This window comes from Denticeps clupeoides, chromosome 8, assembly GCF_900700375.1.
Source record: "Denticeps clupeoides chromosome 8, fDenClu1.1, whole genome shotgun sequence".
NCBI classification, from domain to species: domain Eukaryota; kingdom Metazoa; phylum Chordata; class Actinopteri; order Clupeiformes; family Denticipitidae; genus Denticeps; species Denticeps clupeoides.
Genome location: NC_041714.1, coordinates 17,479,257 through 17,501,836, shown reverse-complemented (window position 1 = coordinate 17,501,836; position 22,580 = coordinate 17,479,257). Strand labels below are relative to the sequence as shown.

At 44.0% G+C, this 22,580-nt stretch overlaps 3 protein-coding genes and 1 non-coding gene across 5 annotated transcripts; 3 read left to right on the top strand and 1 right to left on the bottom strand.

Annotated features, from left to right (window-relative positions):
- The first annotated feature begins 2,755 nt into the window (after positions 1 to 2,755).
- usp42 (ubiquitin specific peptidase 42) lies at positions 2,756 to 12,049 on the top strand. Of its 2 annotated transcripts, none has more exons than XM_028990037.1 (18): positions 2,756 to 2,857; positions 5,018 to 5,258; positions 5,374 to 5,583; positions 5,667 to 5,777; positions 5,870 to 5,969; positions 6,050 to 6,117; positions 6,234 to 6,304; positions 6,409 to 6,491; positions 6,607 to 6,718; positions 6,815 to 6,955; positions 7,333 to 7,433; positions 7,701 to 7,848; positions 8,027 to 8,695; positions 9,000 to 9,088; positions 9,221 to 10,174; positions 10,258 to 10,511; positions 10,596 to 10,670; positions 11,138 to 12,049. In XM_028990037.1, exons 2-17 carry the CDS (start codon positions 5,027 to 5,029, stop codon positions 10,667 to 10,669), a joined length of 3,417 nt encoding a protein of 1,138 aa, XP_028845870.1. In that variant the 5' UTR covers positions 2,756 to 2,857; positions 5,018 to 5,026; the 3' UTR covers position 10,670; positions 11,138 to 12,049. The 2 variants fall into 2 exon arrangements, with proteins under 2 accessions (XP_028845870.1, XP_028845871.1); XM_028990038.1 differs by lacking the exon at positions 2,756 to 2,857 and adding an exon at positions 3,532 to 4,059.
- Positions 12,050 to 12,924: 875 nt separating this feature from the next.
- trnal-aag (transfer RNA leucine (anticodon AAG)) lies at positions 12,925 to 13,006 on the top strand. The gene has a single exon. It is a non-coding gene; the product is annotated as a tRNA-Leu (tRNA).
- Positions 13,007 to 13,515: 509 nt separating this feature from the next.
- On the top strand, positions 13,516 to 17,446 carry rac1a (Rac family small GTPase 1a). The gene is made up of 6 exons (XM_028988768.1): positions 13,516 to 13,780; positions 14,766 to 14,837; positions 15,027 to 15,144; positions 15,994 to 16,056; positions 16,178 to 16,337; positions 16,577 to 17,446. Exons 1-6 carry the CDS (start codon positions 13,746 to 13,748, stop codon positions 16,705 to 16,707), a joined length of 579 nt encoding a protein of 192 aa, XP_028844601.1. The 5' UTR covers positions 13,516 to 13,745; the 3' UTR covers positions 16,708 to 17,446.
- Positions 16,978 to 22,316, bottom strand: crym (crystallin, mu). Its single transcript, XM_028988767.1, has 8 exons — positions 22,150 to 22,316; positions 21,897 to 22,047; positions 20,689 to 20,751; positions 20,465 to 20,566; positions 19,911 to 20,094; positions 18,556 to 18,677; positions 18,086 to 18,170; positions 16,978 to 17,867 (listed from the first exon to the last, which is right to left on the bottom strand). Exons 1-8 carry the CDS (start codon positions 22,314 to 22,316, stop codon positions 17,803 to 17,805), a joined length of 939 nt encoding a protein of 312 aa, XP_028844600.1. The 3' UTR covers positions 16,978 to 17,802.
- Positions 22,317 to 22,580: the final 264 nt, after the last annotated feature.

The following is a 22,580-nucleotide window of genomic DNA, read 5'->3' as shown; positions in this document are numbered from 1 at the left end:
AAATGCTAACAGGGCGTGGCCAAGATGTGTCATGTTAAATTTGTTGATGTTTGGAGCATGTTTAAAAATTAGCATATTAGCATGTTAATGTTAGCATGCTAACATCAACAACGCTAACAGGGCGTGGCCAAGGTGCTTCACATTAAATTTGGTGTTGTTTGGAGCATGTTTAAAAATTAGCATGTTAGCATGCTAATGCTAGCATGCTAACATCAAAAACGCTAAGAGGGTGTGTCCAAGATGCGTCACGTTAAATTTGGTGATGTTTGGAGCATTTTTAAAAATGTGCATGTTAGCATCTTAATGCTAGCATGCTAACATCAAAAACGCTAACAGGGTGTGGCCAAGATGTGTCACTGTAAATTTGGTGACGTTTGGATCATGTATAAAAATTATAATGTTAAACTTAGCATGCTAACATCATAATTGCTAAGAGGGCGTGGCCAAGAGGCGTCATGTTAAATTTGGTGACGTTTGGACAATGTCCAAAAAAGTAGCATGTTAGCTCAAGGCTTGCATGTTAGTGGTCGAAGGACAGGGCGTCCCTAATAAAGTGGCCGAAGGACAGGGTGTCCCTAATAAAGTGACTGTAGGACAGGGCGTCCCTAATAAAGTGACTGTAGGACAGGGCGTCCCTTATGAAATGGCTGAAGGACAGGGTGTCACTAATAAAGTGAGTAAAAGACAGGTCGTCCATAATAAATTGGCTGAAGGACAGGGTGTCCCTTATGAAATGGCTGAAGGACAGGGCATCCCTGATAAAGTGGCCAAAGGACAGAGCGTCACTACTGAAGTGGACGAAGGACCAGGCGTCCCTAATGAAGTGGCCTAAGGACAGGGTGTCCCTAATGAAGTGCCCGAAGGACAGGGCGTCCCTAATAAAGCAGGCAAAGGACCGGGGGTCTTAATAATGTGGCTGATTGGCATCCTAATGAAGCTGCTGGTTTGAGATTCCATTGAATTACAGTGCTGGCGCTGCTGCTGTATCAGTACCCCTTGTAGGACCCCTTTGCTGGCAATGACACAGTAGCAGTACCACTTAAAAGGGGCCCCATTTTACCAATGCTACCAATGCTAAAATTAGCATTCAATGCATTCTAATGGGAAAATGACCCTGTTTGAGCGTTAATAGCTCGGCCACGCCCAGTCCGATCGCTTATAAAAGTAATAGCACACCTCACACAATATAGTACTAATTTTTGATATACAGCACGCTGGTGTGCGTGCTACCGTACGACCCGCATTAAGTGCCGAAAAGTCTGAAATAATGAAAAAAAAAAAAAAAGTTTTTTTGGCCCATTAACACTTTTTTGTTTTTCAAAAATTGTGCATGATCCGTAAATCAGAAAGAGACAAACTATATGTCAAAACGTCGGTCTTGGCGAGATCGACGACACAACATCAAAATCTTCTTTGTATGTCAAACCATCTGAACACAAAGTCCAAAAAGGTCCAATTTTGGACTAGGATAATAAACGCGTTCCGAAAACGCTTTTTGGGGAATTGCGTGAGGACCGTAAATCCGGCCGAGCCAAGCCATATGTCAAACCGTGCGGAATGAAAAGCCGCACGATCTGACATGAAAGTTGTATGTGTGCTGTGAACCGTGTCATCGCAAATTCTTGGAAACCAAAGTTTTTTACACTTTTAATGGTTTGATCATGATTTGTGGCCATTCTGTAGTCCCCAACAAAGCAATCATTATGTCATTTTGTGCCTTTCACGGTCTTAGCGTGGCAGCCACAAATGCACAACATGGTCTTTTTTGCTTTTTTCCTTGTTTTCCAGATTTCCTCGACCCCTGTTGGGGGTAGCAACACATCCAATATGTCAGATTGTGTGCCTCGCCTCGACTCCTGTGTCTCTAGCTTTTACGGCTGGTCACAGGGAGCTGAAAACCTCATCCTCTGCACAACAGTAAATGGTACTTTTTTACACTTTGAACACGATTTGTGGGCGGGCCGTACGACCTACCAAAACAAACAATATGTCATCTCCATTGTTTCACGGTCTTATCGTGGCAGCCTTGAATGTAAGACATGTCCTTTAAATGCCTTTTTCCCAGTTTTCCAGGTTTTTCTGGGTTTTCCAAACCCCCGTTGGTGGCACCGACTCATCCCATATGTCAGATCGTAGGACTTTCGAGGACTCTCGATTTTCGGGTTGCTAGCTTCAGCGGTTAGCCTCAGGGAGCCAAAAACGTGTTCCCAGCACAATAGTGAATGGTACTTTTTACACTTTGAACCCGATTTGTTGGCGGGCCGTACAACCTACCATAACAGGCTTTGGCCTGACCTCTCCGTTGTTTCTGTACGTTTCACAGTCTTTGCGTGGCAGCCTTGAATGTAAGACATTCCTAGCACAATAGTAAATGATCTGTCATTCTGACAGGCCCAAATAAATATATATTTTTTTAGTTATTTATTCTTGCTGTGCTCTTATCTTCTACTATCCAATTTATGCCAGACTAATAAAGGATTATTTTATTTTATCCTAACCTCTTTGACCAGTGCGAGCATTCACTGAATAGCCATCGCCTCTTTCTCAAGTTAAGAATTTGTAAATTCTCACTAATTTCATTGCTTTTTCCCGGTGGTTTATATGCACTTTTTTTGTCTAATTAGAGCGTGTTATACGGAGTAAACGATAATTAAATATAAGCACCGCCAATTGCACGGCCTGCTGTACGGGCCCCGCACCCCCAGGTCTGTGGCGGCGGTAGCGCTGCCGTGTGCCGGCTTTTCAACGCAGTTCCCCGGATGAAGCCGTGGGGAAGCTACGTCATTGTTCACCGCCGGACTGTCGGTGGCCGCCAGGATGGATAAATTAGTTTAACGTCGCGTTCCCCGAACCACAGGTGAGCGCCTCGGGGCTTCACTCTGCCCTCGCGGGCTTTGCGTCGGGCGTTTGCGCGGCGGAAGGCGTTTCGGTCCGAGGCGCGGGGGGCCGCTGCGCGGGTGTCATGTCGGAGCCGAGCAGCCGTGAATTTTAAATCTCCAGCCCCTCCTCGAACGCAGGCTGTGCGCCACGCCGGCGCGCCGGGCGCCGAAAGTCGCGGCGCTTGCAGCGGAGTTTTAACGCGGAAATGGCCGCATACGGCGCGTCTTTCTTCTTCTTCTTCTTTTTTTCTCCCGCATTGTTTTCGTCCGCCGTTACCATGGCGTCTGCGCGAGCGCTAACCGGCCAGGTTATTTCGCGCGCTTTCGTTTTTATTTATTTTTAAATGAATTCTCCTTTAAACCGTCAGTACCGTCGTTCATGTGCGTACGTGCAACGAGCGACTCGGCCGCTTTTTAAAGTTCATGCGGCTTCCCGCGGCCTGCGGCCTGAGCTGCGGCGACGAATGTGCGCGGTACGCCGGCACGGCTCGTTTTTTTTTTTTTTTTTTTTTTTTTTAAGTCCCTGACTGGAGGAGAGTCGCCGGGGACGCGGAGGACGAAATATTTCTAATGTTTTCATTAGGCAAGCGAATAATGTGTTTTTTTTTTTTTTTTTTTTATATATAATATACTTAAAAGGGTCACTCGTTTGTTCGCCTTGGTCTCGTTTGTCGGAATCACGCCGCCGTCGCTGCGCACTCCAACTAGCAGGCGGCTAATTAGCTTAGCCGAGCCGCCGTTTACATAATCGCGTCCGCCGCGACCAACGGACTCGAGTCGAGCTGCGTCGCGCTGGGGCAAAATAATAATAATAATTATTATCATTTAAAAAAATCACATAGGTTGTCATACATTCACGGCAGACTTGCTCGGCGTATCGTTTTCAGTTCGTACCCGATTTGATTGCGTTTCTCGTATGTCACGTGTCCGCTCGGGTTCACTTTTGCTTTTAGTTTTAGAGTAACAGTGAAGCGATAGACATGCACACGCTATTTACCGAGTGTGTGTGTGTAATTAGCGCACCTATTACAGCGCCGTGAGCAGCTAGCACACTAATTACTGCACTGTCTCAGGCATTTATAATTTATAAGTTCATTCATTCGCTGCCTGGAAGTATTAGGTTCCCAGTCCTTTCCCAGCCCGATCAGTATACACTAAGATGTTGACTGTTTGTAATAAGGTTCGTATATATTTATGAATTATGGAATATTTGTGCGTTTATTTTATTTATTTTTAAAGAAAATGTCCGATTTTTATTCCTTGATTTAAGAAATCAAGTCCGTTCAGTCATGGTAGTTGTCAAGCCACCTTTTGCCGAATGAAATCTATAAAAACTGTTTTTGACCCGTAAAAGCTGCTGACCTGTGTGTGTATTTTAAGTAAATAAAGTCTGCTTTTCTGTATTTGCTGTGTCACCTGCACTGAGTTACTGTGTCCGGAGTATCTGATTGGTAACAATCTGCAAGCTGATTTGAAATTTTGGTGATGTACTCTGTATGGTACCCAATATCCATGTCTATCTGGTTTATTTTATGTTCCTGGACTCAGATCATGTGGGAGCGGAGCACTCATGAATGTAGTGACCTCATTAATCAGCAGTCATATGTGATAACCACCATTATTTATTGGATCTTTTCCAACTTTTTGTTCTACTAAATTTTGTGCAAGCAATACATAATGAAAACGAAGTGATTGTCATTGAGAAGCACAGCACACTGTGCACCCAATGAAATGTGTCCTCCGTCCTGAGCAGCGAGGAGCCATGACAAACGCCCGGGGAGCAGTGTGTGGGGACGGTGCCTTAGTCAGGGCCATCTTGGCAGTTCAGGATTATAACCGGCAACCTTCCAATTACGGGTCCACTTCCTTACCCACTAGGGCACCACTGCCCCATGCTTATTGCTTAATTTATAAGCATACTTTGAATGATGCCAAACCCTACAATTGCATTTTAGTTTTCACACCTTATTTCACTTTATCAAAACTCCTGCCTCAAAGATCAATTAATTTGTATTTAAGTGTTAGTAGCATATTTGCCATTATGTTTGTCAATATTTTGTTTGTTGAACTGCCACAGGTTATTGTTTTAAAAGATTCTCTGATCACCTAAAATATTCTAAATATGCATGTCTTTTCAGCAATGAGCAATGACCATAGTTGACAAACTACCCGAGAACTCTGACCTTGAGTCAGTTCAGGGGAGCCGCTCCAGCTCGCTGTCCTTCTACTCCAGGGACACGGACAACAGCTGTTCCAGCTGGGGAGGGGGCGCTCTCTCTGAGCCCCCCAGGGCCAAAACTCCCTGCATGGGCCCCACCCAGGGGGCTGCCCAGTACAGCACCAGCACAGCCCTTGCTGCCGACCAACCCAAGGACCAAGGTGAGCACGGAGCACAAGGTGCAGGGCAGAGTTCACCAAACGGTTGTGAAGTGTCAAGAGCCAGACTGGTGTTTGATTACAGATTTAGTGTGTGTGTCTGTGTCTGTGTCTGCAGTGCTGACAATGTGTGGGGATGGAATCAGTGTCCCACAGAAAGTGCTGTTTCCAGCAGAGCGCTTAAGTCTGAAGTGGAACCAGGTGCATCGGATCGGAGCTGGTCTCCATAACCTGGGCAACACCTGCTTCCTGAACTCTGCCCTGCAGTGTCTCACCTACACGGCCCCCCTGGCCAACTACATGCTGTCTCGGGAGCATTCTAGAACATGTGCGTATGCCCTTCCGCTACGTGTCGTGTCGGTGCAGCGTTGACCATCCCTGAATTACCTTTAACGCGTGTGTTCTGTGCAGGCCACGAGGCGGGGTTTTGCATGATGTGCACAATGCAGAACCACATTACCCAGGTGTTTGCCAACTCAGGAAATGTTATCAAGCCCATTGGCGTTCTTAACGAACTGAAGCGTAAGTGGACTTTTACACATTTTCCAAACACTCATGTTAAGTTTTACACACACCGATTTGTGAAATCACTGCTTCTTTTTTTTCCTCTACAGGGATTGCTAAGCATTTTCGCTTTGGGAGTCAGGAAGACGCCCATGAGTTTTTGCGATACACAGTGGATGCTATGCAAAAGTCTTGCTTGCCTGGAAACAAGTATGTTAAAATGTTATACACATTTAGTACCCTTTCAATTTGTTTATGTTTGTAATAAAACTATTGGTTCTCTGATTTAGGTTGGATCGACAAACACAGGCGACCACTTTAATACATCAGATATTTGGGGGGTACTTGAGGTCCAGAGGTGGGTATGCATGCACAGAAGTGTTGACGTTATGTCTGTCCTACGCGTGTATTTTTGTTTTAAGTGGTTGTGTGAGCTTAGTGTGTAAAACTTAAGCTTGTCTTTTGTTTTTGTAGTTAAATGTCTGAACTGCAAAGCTGTGTCTGACACATTTGACCCCTATTTGGATGTTGCATTGGACATAAAGGTAACACTTATTTATTATTTTGGTACAAATTAATTTGGCCAACAGGATTTTTGGTCACCATGAATTCGTTTCAATTGTAAATGATTTTTTGTTGTGCTTACCAGACTGCCCCAACAATCAGCAAGGCACTTGAGCAGTTTGTGAAGCCAGAACAGCTGGATGGAGAGAATGCTTATCAGTGTTCCAAGTAAGCAGTCCAAACATCTCCATTTCTGAAGGGCACTCAGCAATGAGGAAGTCCAATAAATGTATGAGAGCTGAGAGAATACAGCGAGTAACAATATGCATTTTTTTAACTGCAGATGTAAGAAGATGGTTGCCGCGTCCAAGAGATTCACCATCCATCGTAGCTCTAATGTACTCACCATTTCACTCAAACGGTTTGCCAACTACAACGGCGCAAAGATTGCAAAGGTTAGAATGCACTTCAACTGCAGGCCTTTAACACTATACCTTGCGATTTAATTGCCAATAGACTGCAGTGGTATTAAAGCGGAGTTTTCTTCACAGGATGTGCGGTATCCAGAGAATCTCAACCTCCGGCCCTTTATGTCTCAGCCCCATGGGGAGGGGCAGCTGTATGCACTGTACGCTGTCCTTGTTCACAGTGGATTCAGCTGCCACGCCGGTCACTACTACTGCTATGTCAAGGTATGTTCTCTCTTTTCTAGGTTTTTTCTGACAACATTGGAAAAAATATTTGAAAATTCATGGAAATTATTAGCTTTCTTGTATGACTTTTCAGCGTGTTCTCTGGATTTAGGCTGTGTGTTATAACCGTGGTTGGTTTCCTAATTAGGATTACTATAACATTCCTAAAAGTGAATAAATACAAACAATTTAGTTATTACAGATTTGCACACATTCTGTGGCTATTTAAACAGATTTTAGAAGACTAGAATGGAACTGGTTAAATCCTAAACCCCATCCCCATTAACCACACCTTACCAGTAGGACTACTCTTCAACAGGTCGATTTCATAATTGCGGTTGATGTGGGTTTGGTGATTGTCGTGTTTGTGTTGACAGGCGAGTAGCGGGCAGTGGTACCAGATGAATGATTCATCAGTGTCTGTCAGTGATATCTGCTCGGTTTTGAACCAGCAGGCCTACGTGCTATTCTACGTCAGGTAAGATGAGCAATCACATTACAAATCCTAGTAATAGATATCCCACGCCAGGAGGCTAGTAGAGAGTAGCTTTATTTATTATGCCGCTTGTTAGGATTTTTGCAATTCCTTTGCATTTCTATGGGATTTCAAATTATGCTCGTAAACTGCATACAATATAACAAACAGATGATGAACAGTGTAAATCTGGAAATATTTGAGATGTGTGTGTGTTTGTATTTAATAAGATAGCATTCTTACATGCAATTATCTAATTTTATCATGTAGGTCACCTGATCTGAAGAATGGTGGAGACCATGCACATGTGAATCGAACCCCTGGCCAGTCTTCTCCACGACCGCTGCTCCCAGCTCGACCAAATGGGCCTCGGCCTACTGGTTTCATTGGCCCACAGCTGCCACCGCACATGTTGAAGGTATGTTTACTTAGTGATCCCTGTTCTACCACCAGCAGGTTTTCCAGGTCTCTTTAAGCCACTTCCCCTTTTTCACAGCCATGAAAAGGGTTTTTTCAGGTATCAGGATTGTAACTTAAAATACTACCTAAACTTAGATTTGTATAGTAAGTCTTTTTTTTTTTTTTTTTTTCCCCAGAATGGCCCGCACTCAAATGGGAACGGTTCATATAAAGAGTTTAATGGTGGTTCTAAGGCACACAACAATGGTTCAGGGTCCAGCACATCCTCCTCCTCTTCTTCCTCCTCATCTTCCTCATCATCAGGGACCTCTCACCCTATTAGTCGTCCCACAGAGATACCTGACTCTACTCAGAGGCAGAAACTGTGCTTCTTCATTGGTCAAGGCAAAACCACTAGGCCCAGCCAATCTCATACCTCCTCATTTGGGCTTTCTCATGCCCAGTCCTCCTCCTCCAGCTCCTCTTCCTCCACCTTTTCCTCATACTGTTCTGCTTCCAGCTCCTCCACCTCACAGTCTACGTTAGACTCCCAGTACAGAACTCAGGAGGCTCCCAAGGTTAATGGCACTACATTTAGCAGTAGTGGCGGCACTGCTCTTCTGGTTCCCTATGGACAGGAGTCCTCTGAGGAGTCAGACCAGGAAGGTGGAGTTGGCGGTGTGGGCCACTGCCATCCTTTCTCAGTGACCAATGGCAAGAATGGGAATGGGATTTCTGTTTCGGCCACATCCAACGGCTCGCACAATGGATCCTCCAATGGTTCTTCCAATGGGCTGAATGGTGCCCATGCCTTTGGCATTTCTAAGCATGCTCACAATGGGAACCAGCCCTCCAACAAGATTCAGGTGAGACATGTAATGAAGTACATTTGTCATTTGAAAACATCACAGTCCAGCTAGTCAATAACTGCATACCTGCAAGAAGATTCCAGATGTGTGTATTTTAGCATAAAAAGCCTACCATCATTGCAGCTTAACTTATCTAGACATAATACAGTGGAGGCATATGAAGACAAATTTCCAAATCACATGGACTAGACAAGAGGGGGGGTTTGTAATATCTAATTTTAATATTCAATCCACGTGGTATGATTTATTAAATGTGCGCATATTTGTTAATTAGCTCTTATTTGACTATCTTGTTACACAGGTTAATGGTCACGTGACTTCTCCTGTGGGTTATATTTCTAATGGCATTGATGTCCAACCCATCAACCACCTGGGCCTCATTGGGACAAAGTGAGTTGTTGTTGTTTTTTTTTTTTTTTTTGTTTTTTTTATGAAATAAAAAGATTTTTGAATTTACTTTTAAAAAAAATGATTATTATTATTGAAAAAATTAACGCTAATTATCTATATATATTTTTTAAGCAACGATCCAGTGTCATCAGACTCCCCTCCCTGTAAGACTGCTCGGTCTGGGGGCCAGAATGGCCACCATTCCCCCTCGTCCACTACTGGCAACCAATGGGCTTCAGCACTGTGTCAGTCACTGTCGAAGCCTGCAGCGCAGTCACTCCTCGATCATGTGTCTAACGCGGCTGACACAAACTCTGCAGTGACACCCATGAAGTCAGATGATGGGGCTTCAACAGATCAGGGGGTACGGTGCAACAGCACACTGGAGGGACCATCTACACCAGCATCCTCAGCTGTAGTGGACAGTGTTCCTGCTCCAGTGGTGACCACACCACAGCCTGCCAAGGTGGAGGTAGCAGAGGGACAGAGTGTTAACGGCCGGGCTGAGCATGTACCCCTGTCCCCAGAGCGTGAGCGAGACCGAGGCAACAACATGCACCACGGTCATCAGGACAGGAGCAGACATGGCCACACCAACCGCCCTGAGGCAGAGCTGCGGCAGCACCGCCCACGTTCTGTAAGTCGAGAGCGGCACCACCGAAGCCGTGAGTTGGACTGGCAAAGATGCCGCCCTCACCATTGGGACTACAGACACGGCCACAGGGACGAGCGAGATCGCGGCTGGAGGCACTCGGCCTGGGAGCATAGCAGCCACAGGCCTCCCGGAGCTCACAGTCACTACAATGAAGGCTCTGCCCGCTGGCGCCACGCCCGCGATGAGCCTCGGGATCGCAAACGGCATGCTCAGCATGACCCCCGAGACAAAGAGCACCATGCTGGTGATACTTCGCGTGATCGGGGACACTGCAGTCAGGAGGAGTCCAACAACAGAGGCCACGTGTCGCCTGCCAACTCCCCTAGTCCTGACGGGAAGCAGCAGCGGGTACGCTCAGAGGAGCACCGCTCCAAAAAACATAAGAAGGCAAGGAAGAAGAAGAGGAGCAAGGACAAACTCTGCGCTCACAGGTGATTCTCCTGCCCAATAACACACCCTGCCGGGTCTGTAACACGTTGATATCATTATTATTATTTTTTTTTTATTTATGTAGCTCTGACAGGGATGGCAGCTTGAAACACACAAAGAAGAAGAAGAAAAAGAAGAGGAGGAGGAGAAGGCAAGAGGAAGAATGCAGCCGCGGCCCGGAGGAGCACTATAGTTGCCATGGATACAGTGGTGAAGAGAGGCCAAGCCACAAACGACGTACCCACGAGCAAGAGGTGTCACCGCATGATGCCAAACGCCCTCGCCTTGATAACCACGCCTCAGGCGACTCTGAGAACCGACTGTCCAACGGTCACGCAGGTGCCTTGACCGTTACCACCTGACTATTTTCTGGGTGGGTCAGACATGTTTATTTAATCACATCCATCGGTTTAATCTGTGCAGGATCTGCCATGAGGGAACAGAAGAGGCCTTCAGCAGGAGGGGAGGAGCTTCCGCAGCGTCATGACCTCAGCTGAGGTGCGATCAGTCATGTACTTGTTTGCAAGGCTTCTCAAAACTGACCCGCTAAATTGCCAGCAAATTAAATAAAGCATTTCATACAAAATTCACACTTCATCTATTTTGTAAGCTGGGGGTCTCTTGAATGCAGAAGAATTGCAACAAAACTGGTTTCTCATCTGGGTTTGTGAGAGCAGCCAAGCATTTACATTTACAGCATTTATCAGACGCCCTTATCCAGAGCGATTTACAACCAGTAGTTACAGGGACAGTCCCCCCCTGGAGCAACTTAGGGTAAAGTGTCTTGCTCAGGGACACAATGGTAGTAAGTGGGGTTTGAACCTGGATCTTCTGTGGATCTTCTAGTGTGTTACCCACTAGGCTACTACCACCCTACAAGCAGGCAGACGATCAGAAAATACAATCTTGCATGTTATAAGTATTTTCAATTATGAATGTTTGAAATCTGTTTTCTCTCATTACAGAGATCCTGCTAAAGGACATGGGCGTGGATGTGGACTGTGGTGCTTTAACTGAACAGACATTATTTTTTATCACAGAAGTTTTAATTTTTTTTTAATGCAATTTTTGTAGTTCAGAACTGTTCAACTCAACGGAACTTTAGAGTACATAATTAATATATACATTTAAACACAGACCGACAAAGCCTGGAGCTTAAGTTTAGAATTGCTGCTCAGCCACTGACTCAGGACTCCGTCTCCAGTGATGATGCTGTTAATGTGACGTTGTGGAGACACGGGATAGACTGATGTCATTGTATGTGTGTGTGTGAGTGTGAGAAAGAGACTGAGCTTATGCTGCGTGTGCAGAATGTACACAGGTTACCTGGACACACTTGAGGACTTTCACACCTTCTGGAACACCCGTTCTCCATTCACTGGAAAATTGTCTGCCCCCCCCCGTACCTCCTCCGGACCGTTTCATTCAGAAAGATTTTTTTTTTGTCACTGTCATGGCATTTTTTTCCCCACTTTTTTTTCTTTATCCTGTTCGCTCTCTTGCTAAAAGAAAATTGTGAACATATTTTCAACTGTACTATCAGTTATTTATATGCAAATCCTGTATCAGGAATCCATTTTCTCTTTTAAATTAAGTAAAAATCTACAGTGTAACTTTAGCCCATGTTCTATGGACGTTAAAATGGGTATGTTTTTTGTTTTTCTCCCTTTGCTTAATCCTAAATGTGAAAATGGTTGTCAATGCTTGTTTTACTGTAGCATGTTAATTTAAGTTGAAACATTGAACAGTATATAGAAAGGGGAAAAGCCTTAAATGCATTTGTTATTAATGATGGAAATTGTAATTTACTCACTGTGTTTACATTATTGGTTGCTGATGGTTGGCTGTTTATAAAAGAGACTGGGGTTGCCTTTTTACAGATTTTTTATTTATTTTTTTTGGTCCCTCTCCTTTTGGTTCAAAGATTTTACCTAACTTGCATGACCATTTTATTTCTCTGTTGGCACTTCTATTATAGCGCAGCATATTAAAAAATTCTAGAGTGTTAACTATGAAAATGGAAGGGTAGAAACACATGAACCAGGCCAGGTGTAGGAATGAAATAACCTCAGAAAAGCTAATACGTTGCATCAAAGCAAACAGTTTTGAACAGTGAGCTGTTCTGTATTTACCTACTAGTAATGGGTTAATCTTTCTATTTTTCTAAACATTTGTTACCTGTTTAACCTCAAGCAAATCTTCACCACTGTCATCTTCTGACTTTTCCTGCAAGTCTGTGGGTTTTATGCATTCAGTGACTACCCAAAAGATTTAGCATTTACATGGACTCTCAGTTGTTGCACTTTCTTGTAGATTTCAGATTGAACTAATAATATTTGGTTGTAGGGCTACACTGAGTTTGCATTTTACCAGTGTTTGCATCGCCTTAAGCTATCTGATAATGCTTCTGGTTGCAATGGCAGCAGCATATTCTAGAATTCTGCGGCCTGAAGTTTACCTTATACACGTAACAGGCCAAAACTGTGTACAGAAGCATCAAGGTGGGACGATGAGAAACCTTTATATATAAAGGTTTACATGATCTTTATATTCAAAGCCGGCAAATTAAATTACTTCCAAAAAGCTTCGAAACGAATACCCCATATATGTGATAAGTTCATTGCTTATCTGTCATAATCATATATTGATATAATTAAACCCATATAATTTTATGTAATATTTAAATGTCAGCATTTACTTTGCCTGCCGACCGGTACATGCTCTGTGATGCTCTGGGCTGCCGCTATGGAACGGTAGCGTGGCCGAGCGGTCTAAGGCGCTGGATTAAGGCTCCAGTCTCTTCGGGGGCGTGGGTTCGAATCCCACCGCTGCCAGTTCATTTTTGTTAGAATAACGCTAAATGTCCATTCATACGGGAAATTGCTACATGCCGTGCAAATCAGTGGGAGACACAACCCCAATAACACAGACATTCCGGTAACTTCTTTAGAGAAACGTTCAACTCACTTCTTCACAAGGTCCGAGTCAGGATTCAACCGCCGCGCGTTCTGAATTACGGACAAAAGATTTCAAACATCCATAACGTCAAAATGGATCGCATAGCTTGAAAGCATAACATTTCATTTAAAAAGACTGTGGAAATCATTTGCGGACACAAATGAAGTTTAAAGCATCCAGAGAAATTCCAAGTTAAAATATTGACCGAAAGGGTTTTTTTTTACTCGGAGCTTCTTCATTTTATCCGAAATCACGCACCATGTTCAAAACACGTCGATATTCTGTGAGAATACGCAGCAGGACTGATCTCAGATCGGCGAGAAACTCCCACGGTCCCCGTCCAATCCGCTTGCCGCCCTTACTTGGTGGGCGGGGCCGGAAGTGTCCGGCGGTGTCCGGCGCTGCGAGGGCCCCCCTCCTTCCCCGCAGAGATTCTCCTCTCGGGTGGTGGCCGTGTGTGGAGGGAAAGTCGAGATTCCTGCGGCCCCGTCTCTTTCCCGACAGCCGGGGACACCTCGGCCTCGTCCCGGGCAGAAGCGGCCACCCCTTACGAAGGCCGTTCTAATTTAGCAGCCGTTAAAGTGCGTTAGCTGGCCGAGTTGGAGGAGGAGGACGATGCAGGCCATAAAGTGTGTGGTCGTGGGAGACGGGTGAGTTCCTCTTACTTTTCGACCTGTTGCCCCGCGCGTCCCTTTGCTTTTGAATCCTCAGCCCTCCCCGTTCCACCAGCTTGCCGGTGTCGTGCTCCGTCTTAGTTTTGCTTCTCTTTTGTATCATTTTTTTACCTTCTAACTTTTGCTTAAACATGGTTCCATTTTTTTTACCCCTGCTTATCGCTCTTGATCCAGTTCCTGGTCCCTGTCCACACGCCATTAATGTCGTTCTTACAGCGTTCAATTCGATATTTATGCAGTCATTCAATCTTTTCTACACTTGCGTGTAGAAGCCACGTGTTTATATTTCAACGTGAAGTTAAAATGCTTTTCAAAAAAAAAAAAAACATGGGCAGCATGATTCCTGCACCAGGGATGGAAACAGCAGGAGCTCCTCCCATCTTCGTGGCTGGGCGTGTCCCTGCGGATGACACTGGTAGGACCTGTGTGATCCGTGCCAGGACCAGCCAGAACATCTGAATCGCTGAGAAACTACCATGTTCAAATCTCTGGGTAAAATCGGTAGATCACTGGATCTGCCGAGAAATTCAGGATTCTTTATTTGCCACATGCACAGTTATAGCGTTACAACACACAGTGAAATGCACCCTGAATCGTCCCTGCACTGACTGTGCATAGCCAAGTAAAAGTTATGTAATTACATAAAACTGAATATGGAAAAAATCTAATAGAATGAGAACATGAGGCACAGACATCATGGGTAGTGGATATGTATTCTTTTGAAGTGCCACCAATAACCATGTTGTGCAATAACTGGTTAACACGCCTCATCTTCCACATCGTTCTACATCTTTAACTCGTCGCTTTACAGGAATGGAAAGACGGAAAAAGATCCTTCACTGATAAAGAGCCACAAACACCGCTTGCTGACAGGGCCATTTAGTTCCTTTGCAGTCTATATTTCTTTACTACCTTTTTACATTTAAATTATTTTTTTTTTGTTTGTCGCTTTGTGTGTCAGGGCGGTGGGTAAAACATGCCTTCTGATCAGCTACACCACCAACGCCTTCCCTGGAGAGTATATTCCAACAGTGTGAGTACATTATCAGCCATCTCCTGTTGCTCAGTTTAGCTGGGCCAACTGAGCCGACTTAGGAATCAAAAGCCAGTAAATGTCTCCTTATAGAAGAACGTGGTGCCACACAAATCAAACTACCGGTGCACCAAAAGACGTAGACAGAGCCAGACATGTCACCCCCATAACGTTACTGAATTTCTTCAGGTTTGACAACTACTCCGCCAATGTGATGGTGGATGGGAAACCAGTGAATCTGGGGCTCTGGGACACGGCTGGACAGGAGGACTACGACAGGCTTCGGCCTTTATCCTATCCTCAGACGGTATGCTGTACATTTATTTCGTTATTTCATTTATTTCGCAGCCTTTGAAGACTCAACGTTTCCATCGTTGCTGGTGACATAAAGAGACTTGCGTTTTTTATTTTTATATATAGATTATTTTTTTTTTTTTTATTGAATGTGTGGAGTGGAACAGACACAGGCCGTGGGATCTTGCGTCTCAAGCTGCATTTGAGGAAGTGAAAGACGCCTCTGTTGGTTATTAACTCTCAGTGACAAACACTCTTTTTCTGTCGTCCACTATAAGTCAAGTGAGAGTGACCAGTGTTCTGGGACAAAAGGCTGTCTATCACCGACGCGTCGTGTACCAGGCGTACTGAGGGTTGTGTGGTCGAATATTGCTCATGGACTGTTGTTGCAAGTCCCGAATATTCACTAGTATAACACAAATGAAATATAGCATTGTCATAACAATATGATATTTTATTCGTATTTCACCCAACCATGCCGTTTCATTGCCTACTTTGTGTGTAGGCCTTCTGGCTTTTCTCGCTTGGATACGGTGGAATATGCTTCTGTTGCGTTTTGTGTTGTTGTGTATTTAAATTTCATGTTTTGGAAGTTTGTTATCCTGATTTTGTGTTCAGAATGCAGAAGTGGCCAGATAGTTTATTTAGGGTGAAACCTGCTCATGGATTCTCTCAAGACGAGTAAATGTCTGCTTAATGCTTTTATAGAAACCTTGTTCTTGCTCGTTTTACATTTAGCCAGCGGTCAGGATATTCTGATGGGAATATAATCCGTTCCCCGTGGCTAATCTCCAATTCTGTCCTTTTATGTCGTACGTAAAGTATAAGGCAATGCGATTAACTGCTTGTGTGTCTTGAACAGGACGTGTTCCTCATCTGTTTCTCTCTTGTGAGTCCTGCCTCATTTGAAAATGTTCGTGCCAAGGTGAGCAAGCTTTGACGTATTCAAAATAGTTGTTTTGCGGTTCAACTCGCTTTTTGTGATACGAATTTATTAGATTGTCGACTAATAAGATAATCCTATTGTAAACTGGTGTCCTTCACAGTGGTACCCAGAGGTCAGGCATCACTGTCCCAACACCCCCATCATCCTGGTGGGGACAAAACTGGACCTGAGGGACGACAAGGACACCATTGAAAAGCTGAAGGAGAAGAAGCTCACACCAATCACTTACCCACAAGGCCTTGCCATGGCCAAAGACATCGGTAGGTATTGTGAACGTGAACGGCATCCAGATACAAGTCACCCATGGACAGTTCTGGAAACGTAGGAGCTTGTATTTGGGTGTAAGATTCCCTGGTTTCCTCTGTCCCAATGCTGTGGTCTTGATGGCTTCGCACTCCTCCTTCATTTTTCGATATGAGTGCATATTTAAGAATGGGCCGGGGGCAAGTCGCTGGCAGCTCTCTCCAGATAGAGTAAACGGCGCCTGTGCGTCCCGCAGGTTCGGTGAAGTATCTGGAGTGTTCAGCGCTGACGCAGCGCGGGTTGAAGACGGTGTTTGACGAAGCCATCCGGGCAGTGCTGTGCCCCCCGCCGGTGAAGAAGCGGAAGAGGAAGTGTCTGCTCCTGTGATCAGAGCCCGTGGACTTGGGGAACCTCCACACGTACCAGGCGTCGCTCTCCCATGTATTACAGTCATAGAGCTACGTTCTCTCCGTTCTGCACAGTTAACAGCTGAAGAGGCGGGCAGGGTAAAGTAGCCCCCCCTCCCCCCGAATATTTCCCCCACACTAAGAGATTCTTGCTGCCTTATTTTTTTTAGGAACATACATTTTTTTCACTTCTCCATTTTCATTTAATTGTGCAATTGTGTTGCCAAAACTGACATTTCAGGCCACAGAATCACGTAGATTTTCTGTTTTTATTTTCTTCCTCTATACAAAATGACGCGACATGAAACATTGACGGTGAAGTAGCTTCTTAGCTTGAAGTGTTGTGATATGAGGAAAAAATCCCCCGATTCGTCCTTTTTCTGTTACCATACAGAAGACATCTGAGACATTTTGTCTTCTCGAAGTTAAAAACTAACATATACCTCCACAACAGAAGATCTAACTTACAAATATTGTCTTTTTGTTCATTTTCAGGCTTACAGCTTTAATGTGTCCCATGAACGTTAATTTAGATTTTTCTGAGCTCTGGGGATCCTGTAGTCTGAGTATTGTTAACTGTAGACTAACTAAGAACACAGGAAGGTTTAAGGAGCTCAGATTGTCTACCTGTTTTTTTCCCCTTGTTCTTGTGTTATAAACATTCTTAAACAATTTTTATTTTTAAAAAAAATAAAGACTTGTCGATGTTGAGAATGAAACTAGCTTTTTTTCAATGTGACATTGATCGCTGATGTGTAATGAACTTGGGGCATCGGTGCTGGTGTGCTCTGTTTGCAGAATTTCACTGTACAGCAAGCAGCACCACACCATACAGTTACACCACACTTAACCGTTTAATATTGAGGTAATGACCGTTCATTTTTGATCCAGGTCTTTCTAAGCATCGCCATTCACAACCGACTATAGTCATGTGACCAATGTAGTAAGGTTAAATCTGTAAAACAAACACATGACGTTGTTCAGTGTTTTCACTCATAGGGGCAGAACTATTTGTGGTATGGTGACCCTCTCCGGGTAAGAAGGGGGTGAAGACGTCCTGTAGTGGGACGTAGACTCACTGCTGACTTTTCCACTTGTCATACACAAGTTTGGCTGAAACTGCATCCTGTATCCCCATACCTGTATAAAAAGGTATTTGGTGAAATACGGTCAGTCACTGCTAAAATATTGATCGTTCCCCTACAAAAAAACAAAGACGCTGATGATTTAAAAAAAGTCCAATTTGATCCCTGACCCCAAATCTTCCAGACATGGATACTTGTGTCATTTAAAACAGAGGTCGCTACTGTCTCCCTATTGCTTAAAATCATGTCTATGAAGTGAGAAATGGGTTTTACCCAGAGATTTGAACACGGTGGTTTTGTCACGCTGGGCAGGCATGGATCCATTTATCATTTCGCCCAGCTCCGCAAACACTTCCGCCTGGAGGACAACAATGCATGGAGATCCACTTCATTTCCACACAAGCGATTATTAGATTTTAGATTAGATTAGAACCCGAGATTTCTGACCATGTGGTTTAGTCATAGTCTTAAGAATGTATGAGTTGGATGTCTTTTTGTAAATGGAAAGGACACATCCAGCATGCTGAGGAATGTCATGCAAGCCAGGATCACCCTTTGACCTCTGAATCCCAACCTGAGGAAACTGGAGGAATTTAATTTGCTGCACCAGCTTCATGAACCCCCCTCCCGGTTTGCAGTGGTAACGGAGCCCCTCTGTATCAGCATTTATTGCCAGTTTATCAGTGACGACTCAGATGAAGGTGGCAAGCGTGTTCATGTAAAGAGGGGGTTACAGGACTCACCCCGGACAAGATAACATCCCCGGATTCAGCAGCTGCTCCCTCTCTGCTGTCTACATACACAACTGCGTCTCGCATCAAGTCATCATCCAGCTCCCTCCAGTCTGGACGGCAGGCTCCTACCGCTGAAAAATTTTAATCTCTTGTCACCTCCACCGGTCTAGTTGCTAATACAAAAGAACCAGGTTACTATCCAATGTTTCTTGGTTTCTGACCCAAAAGCTTTAGAATGTTATGTGAATATATTAAACTGATCATTTGAATCATATTTACTTCAAAGTAGCATAGGTTGTGTTATATATATATACAGTACACGCCAAAAGTTCGGACACATCTTTATTTTCATGACCATTTATATCGGTAGATTCTTACTGAAGGCATCAAAACTATGAAGGAACACGTGGAGTTACGTACTTAACAAAAAAAGGTGAAATATCTGAAAACATGTTTTATATTCAAGTTTCTTCTAAATAGCCGCCCTTTGCTCTGATTCCTGCTTTGAACACTCTTGGCATTCTCTCGATGAGCTTCAAGAGGTCGTCACCTGAAATGGTTTCCCAACAGTCTTGAAGGAGTTCCCAGAGGTGTTTAGCACTTGTTGGTCCCTTTGCCTTCACTCTGCGGTCCAGATCACCCCAAACCATCTCGACCGGGTTCAGGTCCGGTGACTGTGGAGTCCAGGTCTCCACTTTTTGTTAAGTACATAACTCCACATGTGTTCATTCATAGTTTTGATGCCTTCAGTGAGAATCTACTAATGTAAATGGTCATGAAAATAAAGAAAACACATTGAATGAGAAGGTGTGTCCAAACTTTTGGTCTGTACTGTATGTGTTTAGCGTATCTCAATATATTGTTATTTTTTGTTTGTTTTTTTATTCAAGTGCATGCAAATAATTAAAAACTATCAGACGAACTCCAGACGAACTTCATCACTTGGTCCCACCACAGCATGAATGAATGTTTTTCTGTGCCATAGTTTGGCAGTGATGAAAAGACTGACAGTGACTTATGACTATTTGACATTTGATACGTATTTGAATTTCAGTATATTTTATTGCATTAAGCTAATTTATCTATTCATGATTTAAAAAGGGCACAAAAGCCTGCTGTTCTACTGTCAGTCAGAATCACGCCTATCTAGTACTGGGAACTATGAGGAGATAAAGAGATCCTGCCGATGAGTTGTTGTTTTTTTTGTTCAGCCTGACCTTTTACTTTATTAACAACCAAAATATTCATCACCAAGGTTTAGTAAATGACAAGTTTTCATGTGAAATTATTGATGCCATGTATATATTTTTTACACACTCACTTAAACATTACATGCATAATGTGCATTATTTTGAAGGTCATACCTGCCACATGAGCCCCAGACTTCACCCACTTCCCAAACAGCAGCGGTTCACTGGCGTTGGTGGCAGTTACTATGACATCCGCCCCCTCCACGGCTTCTTTAACTGAGGGACATACAGTCACCGGACCCCCAGCTGCCCTGGCAAATTCCTCGGCCCTCTCCTTGCTCCTGCTCCACACGCGCACCTGCAGATGAAGGGGATTGTAGACACGCAAAATCCTGAACAATCTCAGAAATGTCAGGGGGCAGATTATGATTTCCTCAACCCGCGCAGTACAAAACACAAGCCGCTAGTCTTGCCGCAGACAGGTGACATGGAACGGCCACAGAGCTATACCTACAGCTACAGTGTGACCAGAAAAAGAATGGAAGCCCCATCTGAGCTGAAGTGAACAAGACCTGAGACCCTTTTCAAATGACCAATTCTGGACACCAGAGATTGGATTCTTTAAACTTTTTAAAACCATATCCAGCTCCCTAAAATATATAATCCTAAAATATTATTCTCATATTACGTGCATATTACCAAGACTGAATAATGTAAACAGCATTTACTTCTTTAAATGTAAAAGCCTGTGTGAAGACTTCGTAATGGCTGACGGCTTGGTGACCAGAACCCAGGAGACAGAGAATTTCTGCATGACGTGGCATCAAAAGCTGATTGTAAAAGAAAGGCGAGAAAACAAGGCGAAGATATTATAAAAAGTTCCTGTTCTAGTTAATGAGCTCAAGGTTGAATATGATTCGGTCCAGTTGCATGTTTCTTATTTGGACCTTACTTTAGCAGAAATGGCTGACACTGCTGCCGTCCGCCTCGCAGTGATCACTTCTCCGTCCATGACCTGCGATTTAAAAGGAGGTCCAGAGGTGAGATAGTTCTGTTCTACCTTCCAGCTTCCTGTCTAATTCCACCCTGGGTTGATGAACAACATTCAGACAGAAGCAACCTGTCGTCAGGCAAAAAAAACCAGCAAGAAGTCATGCTGCAGACACCCCCAAAAGAAAAAAAAGAATATTCACCACAGAATATTACTTTTACTCGAATACCAAAATGAGCATGAATATAACATAGACCAATGAATGCACAGAACAACTTTTTTTTTTTAAGATGGTCATTGAGTCCAGGAGAAAAGAGTCTGGCCACACTTAAAAAAGTCGGCCAATCAGGATGCTCTCTCTCTCAATTCAATTTCAATTAAAAAATGCTTTATTCGGCAGGACAAATAACTGCATTTGTATCACCAAAGCTTGGTTGTAGTCTCAAAACAATATAAAAATGACAGTCAATGCTAAGAGTAAAGTAAATAAATAAAATCGAAACATGAGCAAAGTACGGTCAGATTAAAAAATATTAACAAACATTTACAACAAGAACTACCAGAGCAGTAAATCTCCCTCCCTCGGGTGTACAGTACAGGCCAAAAGTTTGGACACACCTTCTCTGTGTTTTCTTTATTTTCATGACCATTTATATCGGAGTTATGTACTTAACAAAAAAAGGTGAAATAACTGAAAACATGTTTTATATTCTAGTTTCTTTGCTCTGATTACTGCTTTGCACCGTCTTGGCATTCTCTCGATGACCTTCAAGAGGTCGTCACCTGAAATGCTTTTCCAACAGTCTTGAAGGAGTTCCCAGAGGTGTTTAGCACTTGTTGGCCCCTTTGCCTTCACTCTGCGGTCCAGCTCACCCCAAACCATCTAGATTGGCTTCAGTTCCGGTGACTGTGTTCATTCATAGTTTTGATGCCTTCAGTGAGAATCTACCAATGTACATGGTCATGAAAATAAAGAAAACACATTGAATGAGAAGGTGTGTCCAAATTGTTGTCCTGTACTGTACATGCAGTAAACTGGTACGCGGATCCATCTCGGGGAACAAATGGAGCCTCTAGAGTAGATTTCTGCTCTCCTTCGACATAGCAAAGTGTTGTCAATTATTTAAATACTAGTCCATGAACTAGATCGGCACGACGTCAGGACTCACCGCGGAAACAACTCCACTCACGGGGTCAAAGAGCAGGACGGTGGCCTGGGTCGTGGGTAAACTGGAGCCCTGTTCTCTCTGGTAAAACGCCACCATTTTTGTGCATAAAATGTCTTCATGCGCCAGATACGCCGGCATTAGTCCCAGAAATCTGTATGAAAGTTTCACTCCTTGAGCTTTAAATGGACAATAAAACTGTTTTTAAACGAACGGACGTTTTTCCTTAAGAGAGACCGCGACCGAGGTTCTGTACCCGCCGTGTTTCTGTAAAGGCACCACAGACCGAACCGGCTGGACCAGGCCGGCACCGCGCTGGGAGAACTCGCCCATGACGGCCTCCAAGCGGGAAATCAACTCCGCGACGTCGAGCAGCTGCGCGATCTCCGCTCTCCCGATCAGAGCCGCCCGTGTCCCGCTCATCCTGCAGGTGTTCTGTCGGATTGTCCTACCTTGTCAGAATTTCCTACCGCAGCATATTTTTATGGCGACTGTTCCTGCTTGCTGTAAAAATGCGATATGCAACTTGTTTCTAATAATAATTATACTATTATACTGTCCATAAACCACAAGTATTATGTTGTGATAGCTGACAAACACCCATCAGATTGTACTACCACCAGTGTTTTACCTGTATGAATATGAATTATGACAATTTATAGTCCAAAAAGGCATGTTCTGATAGCT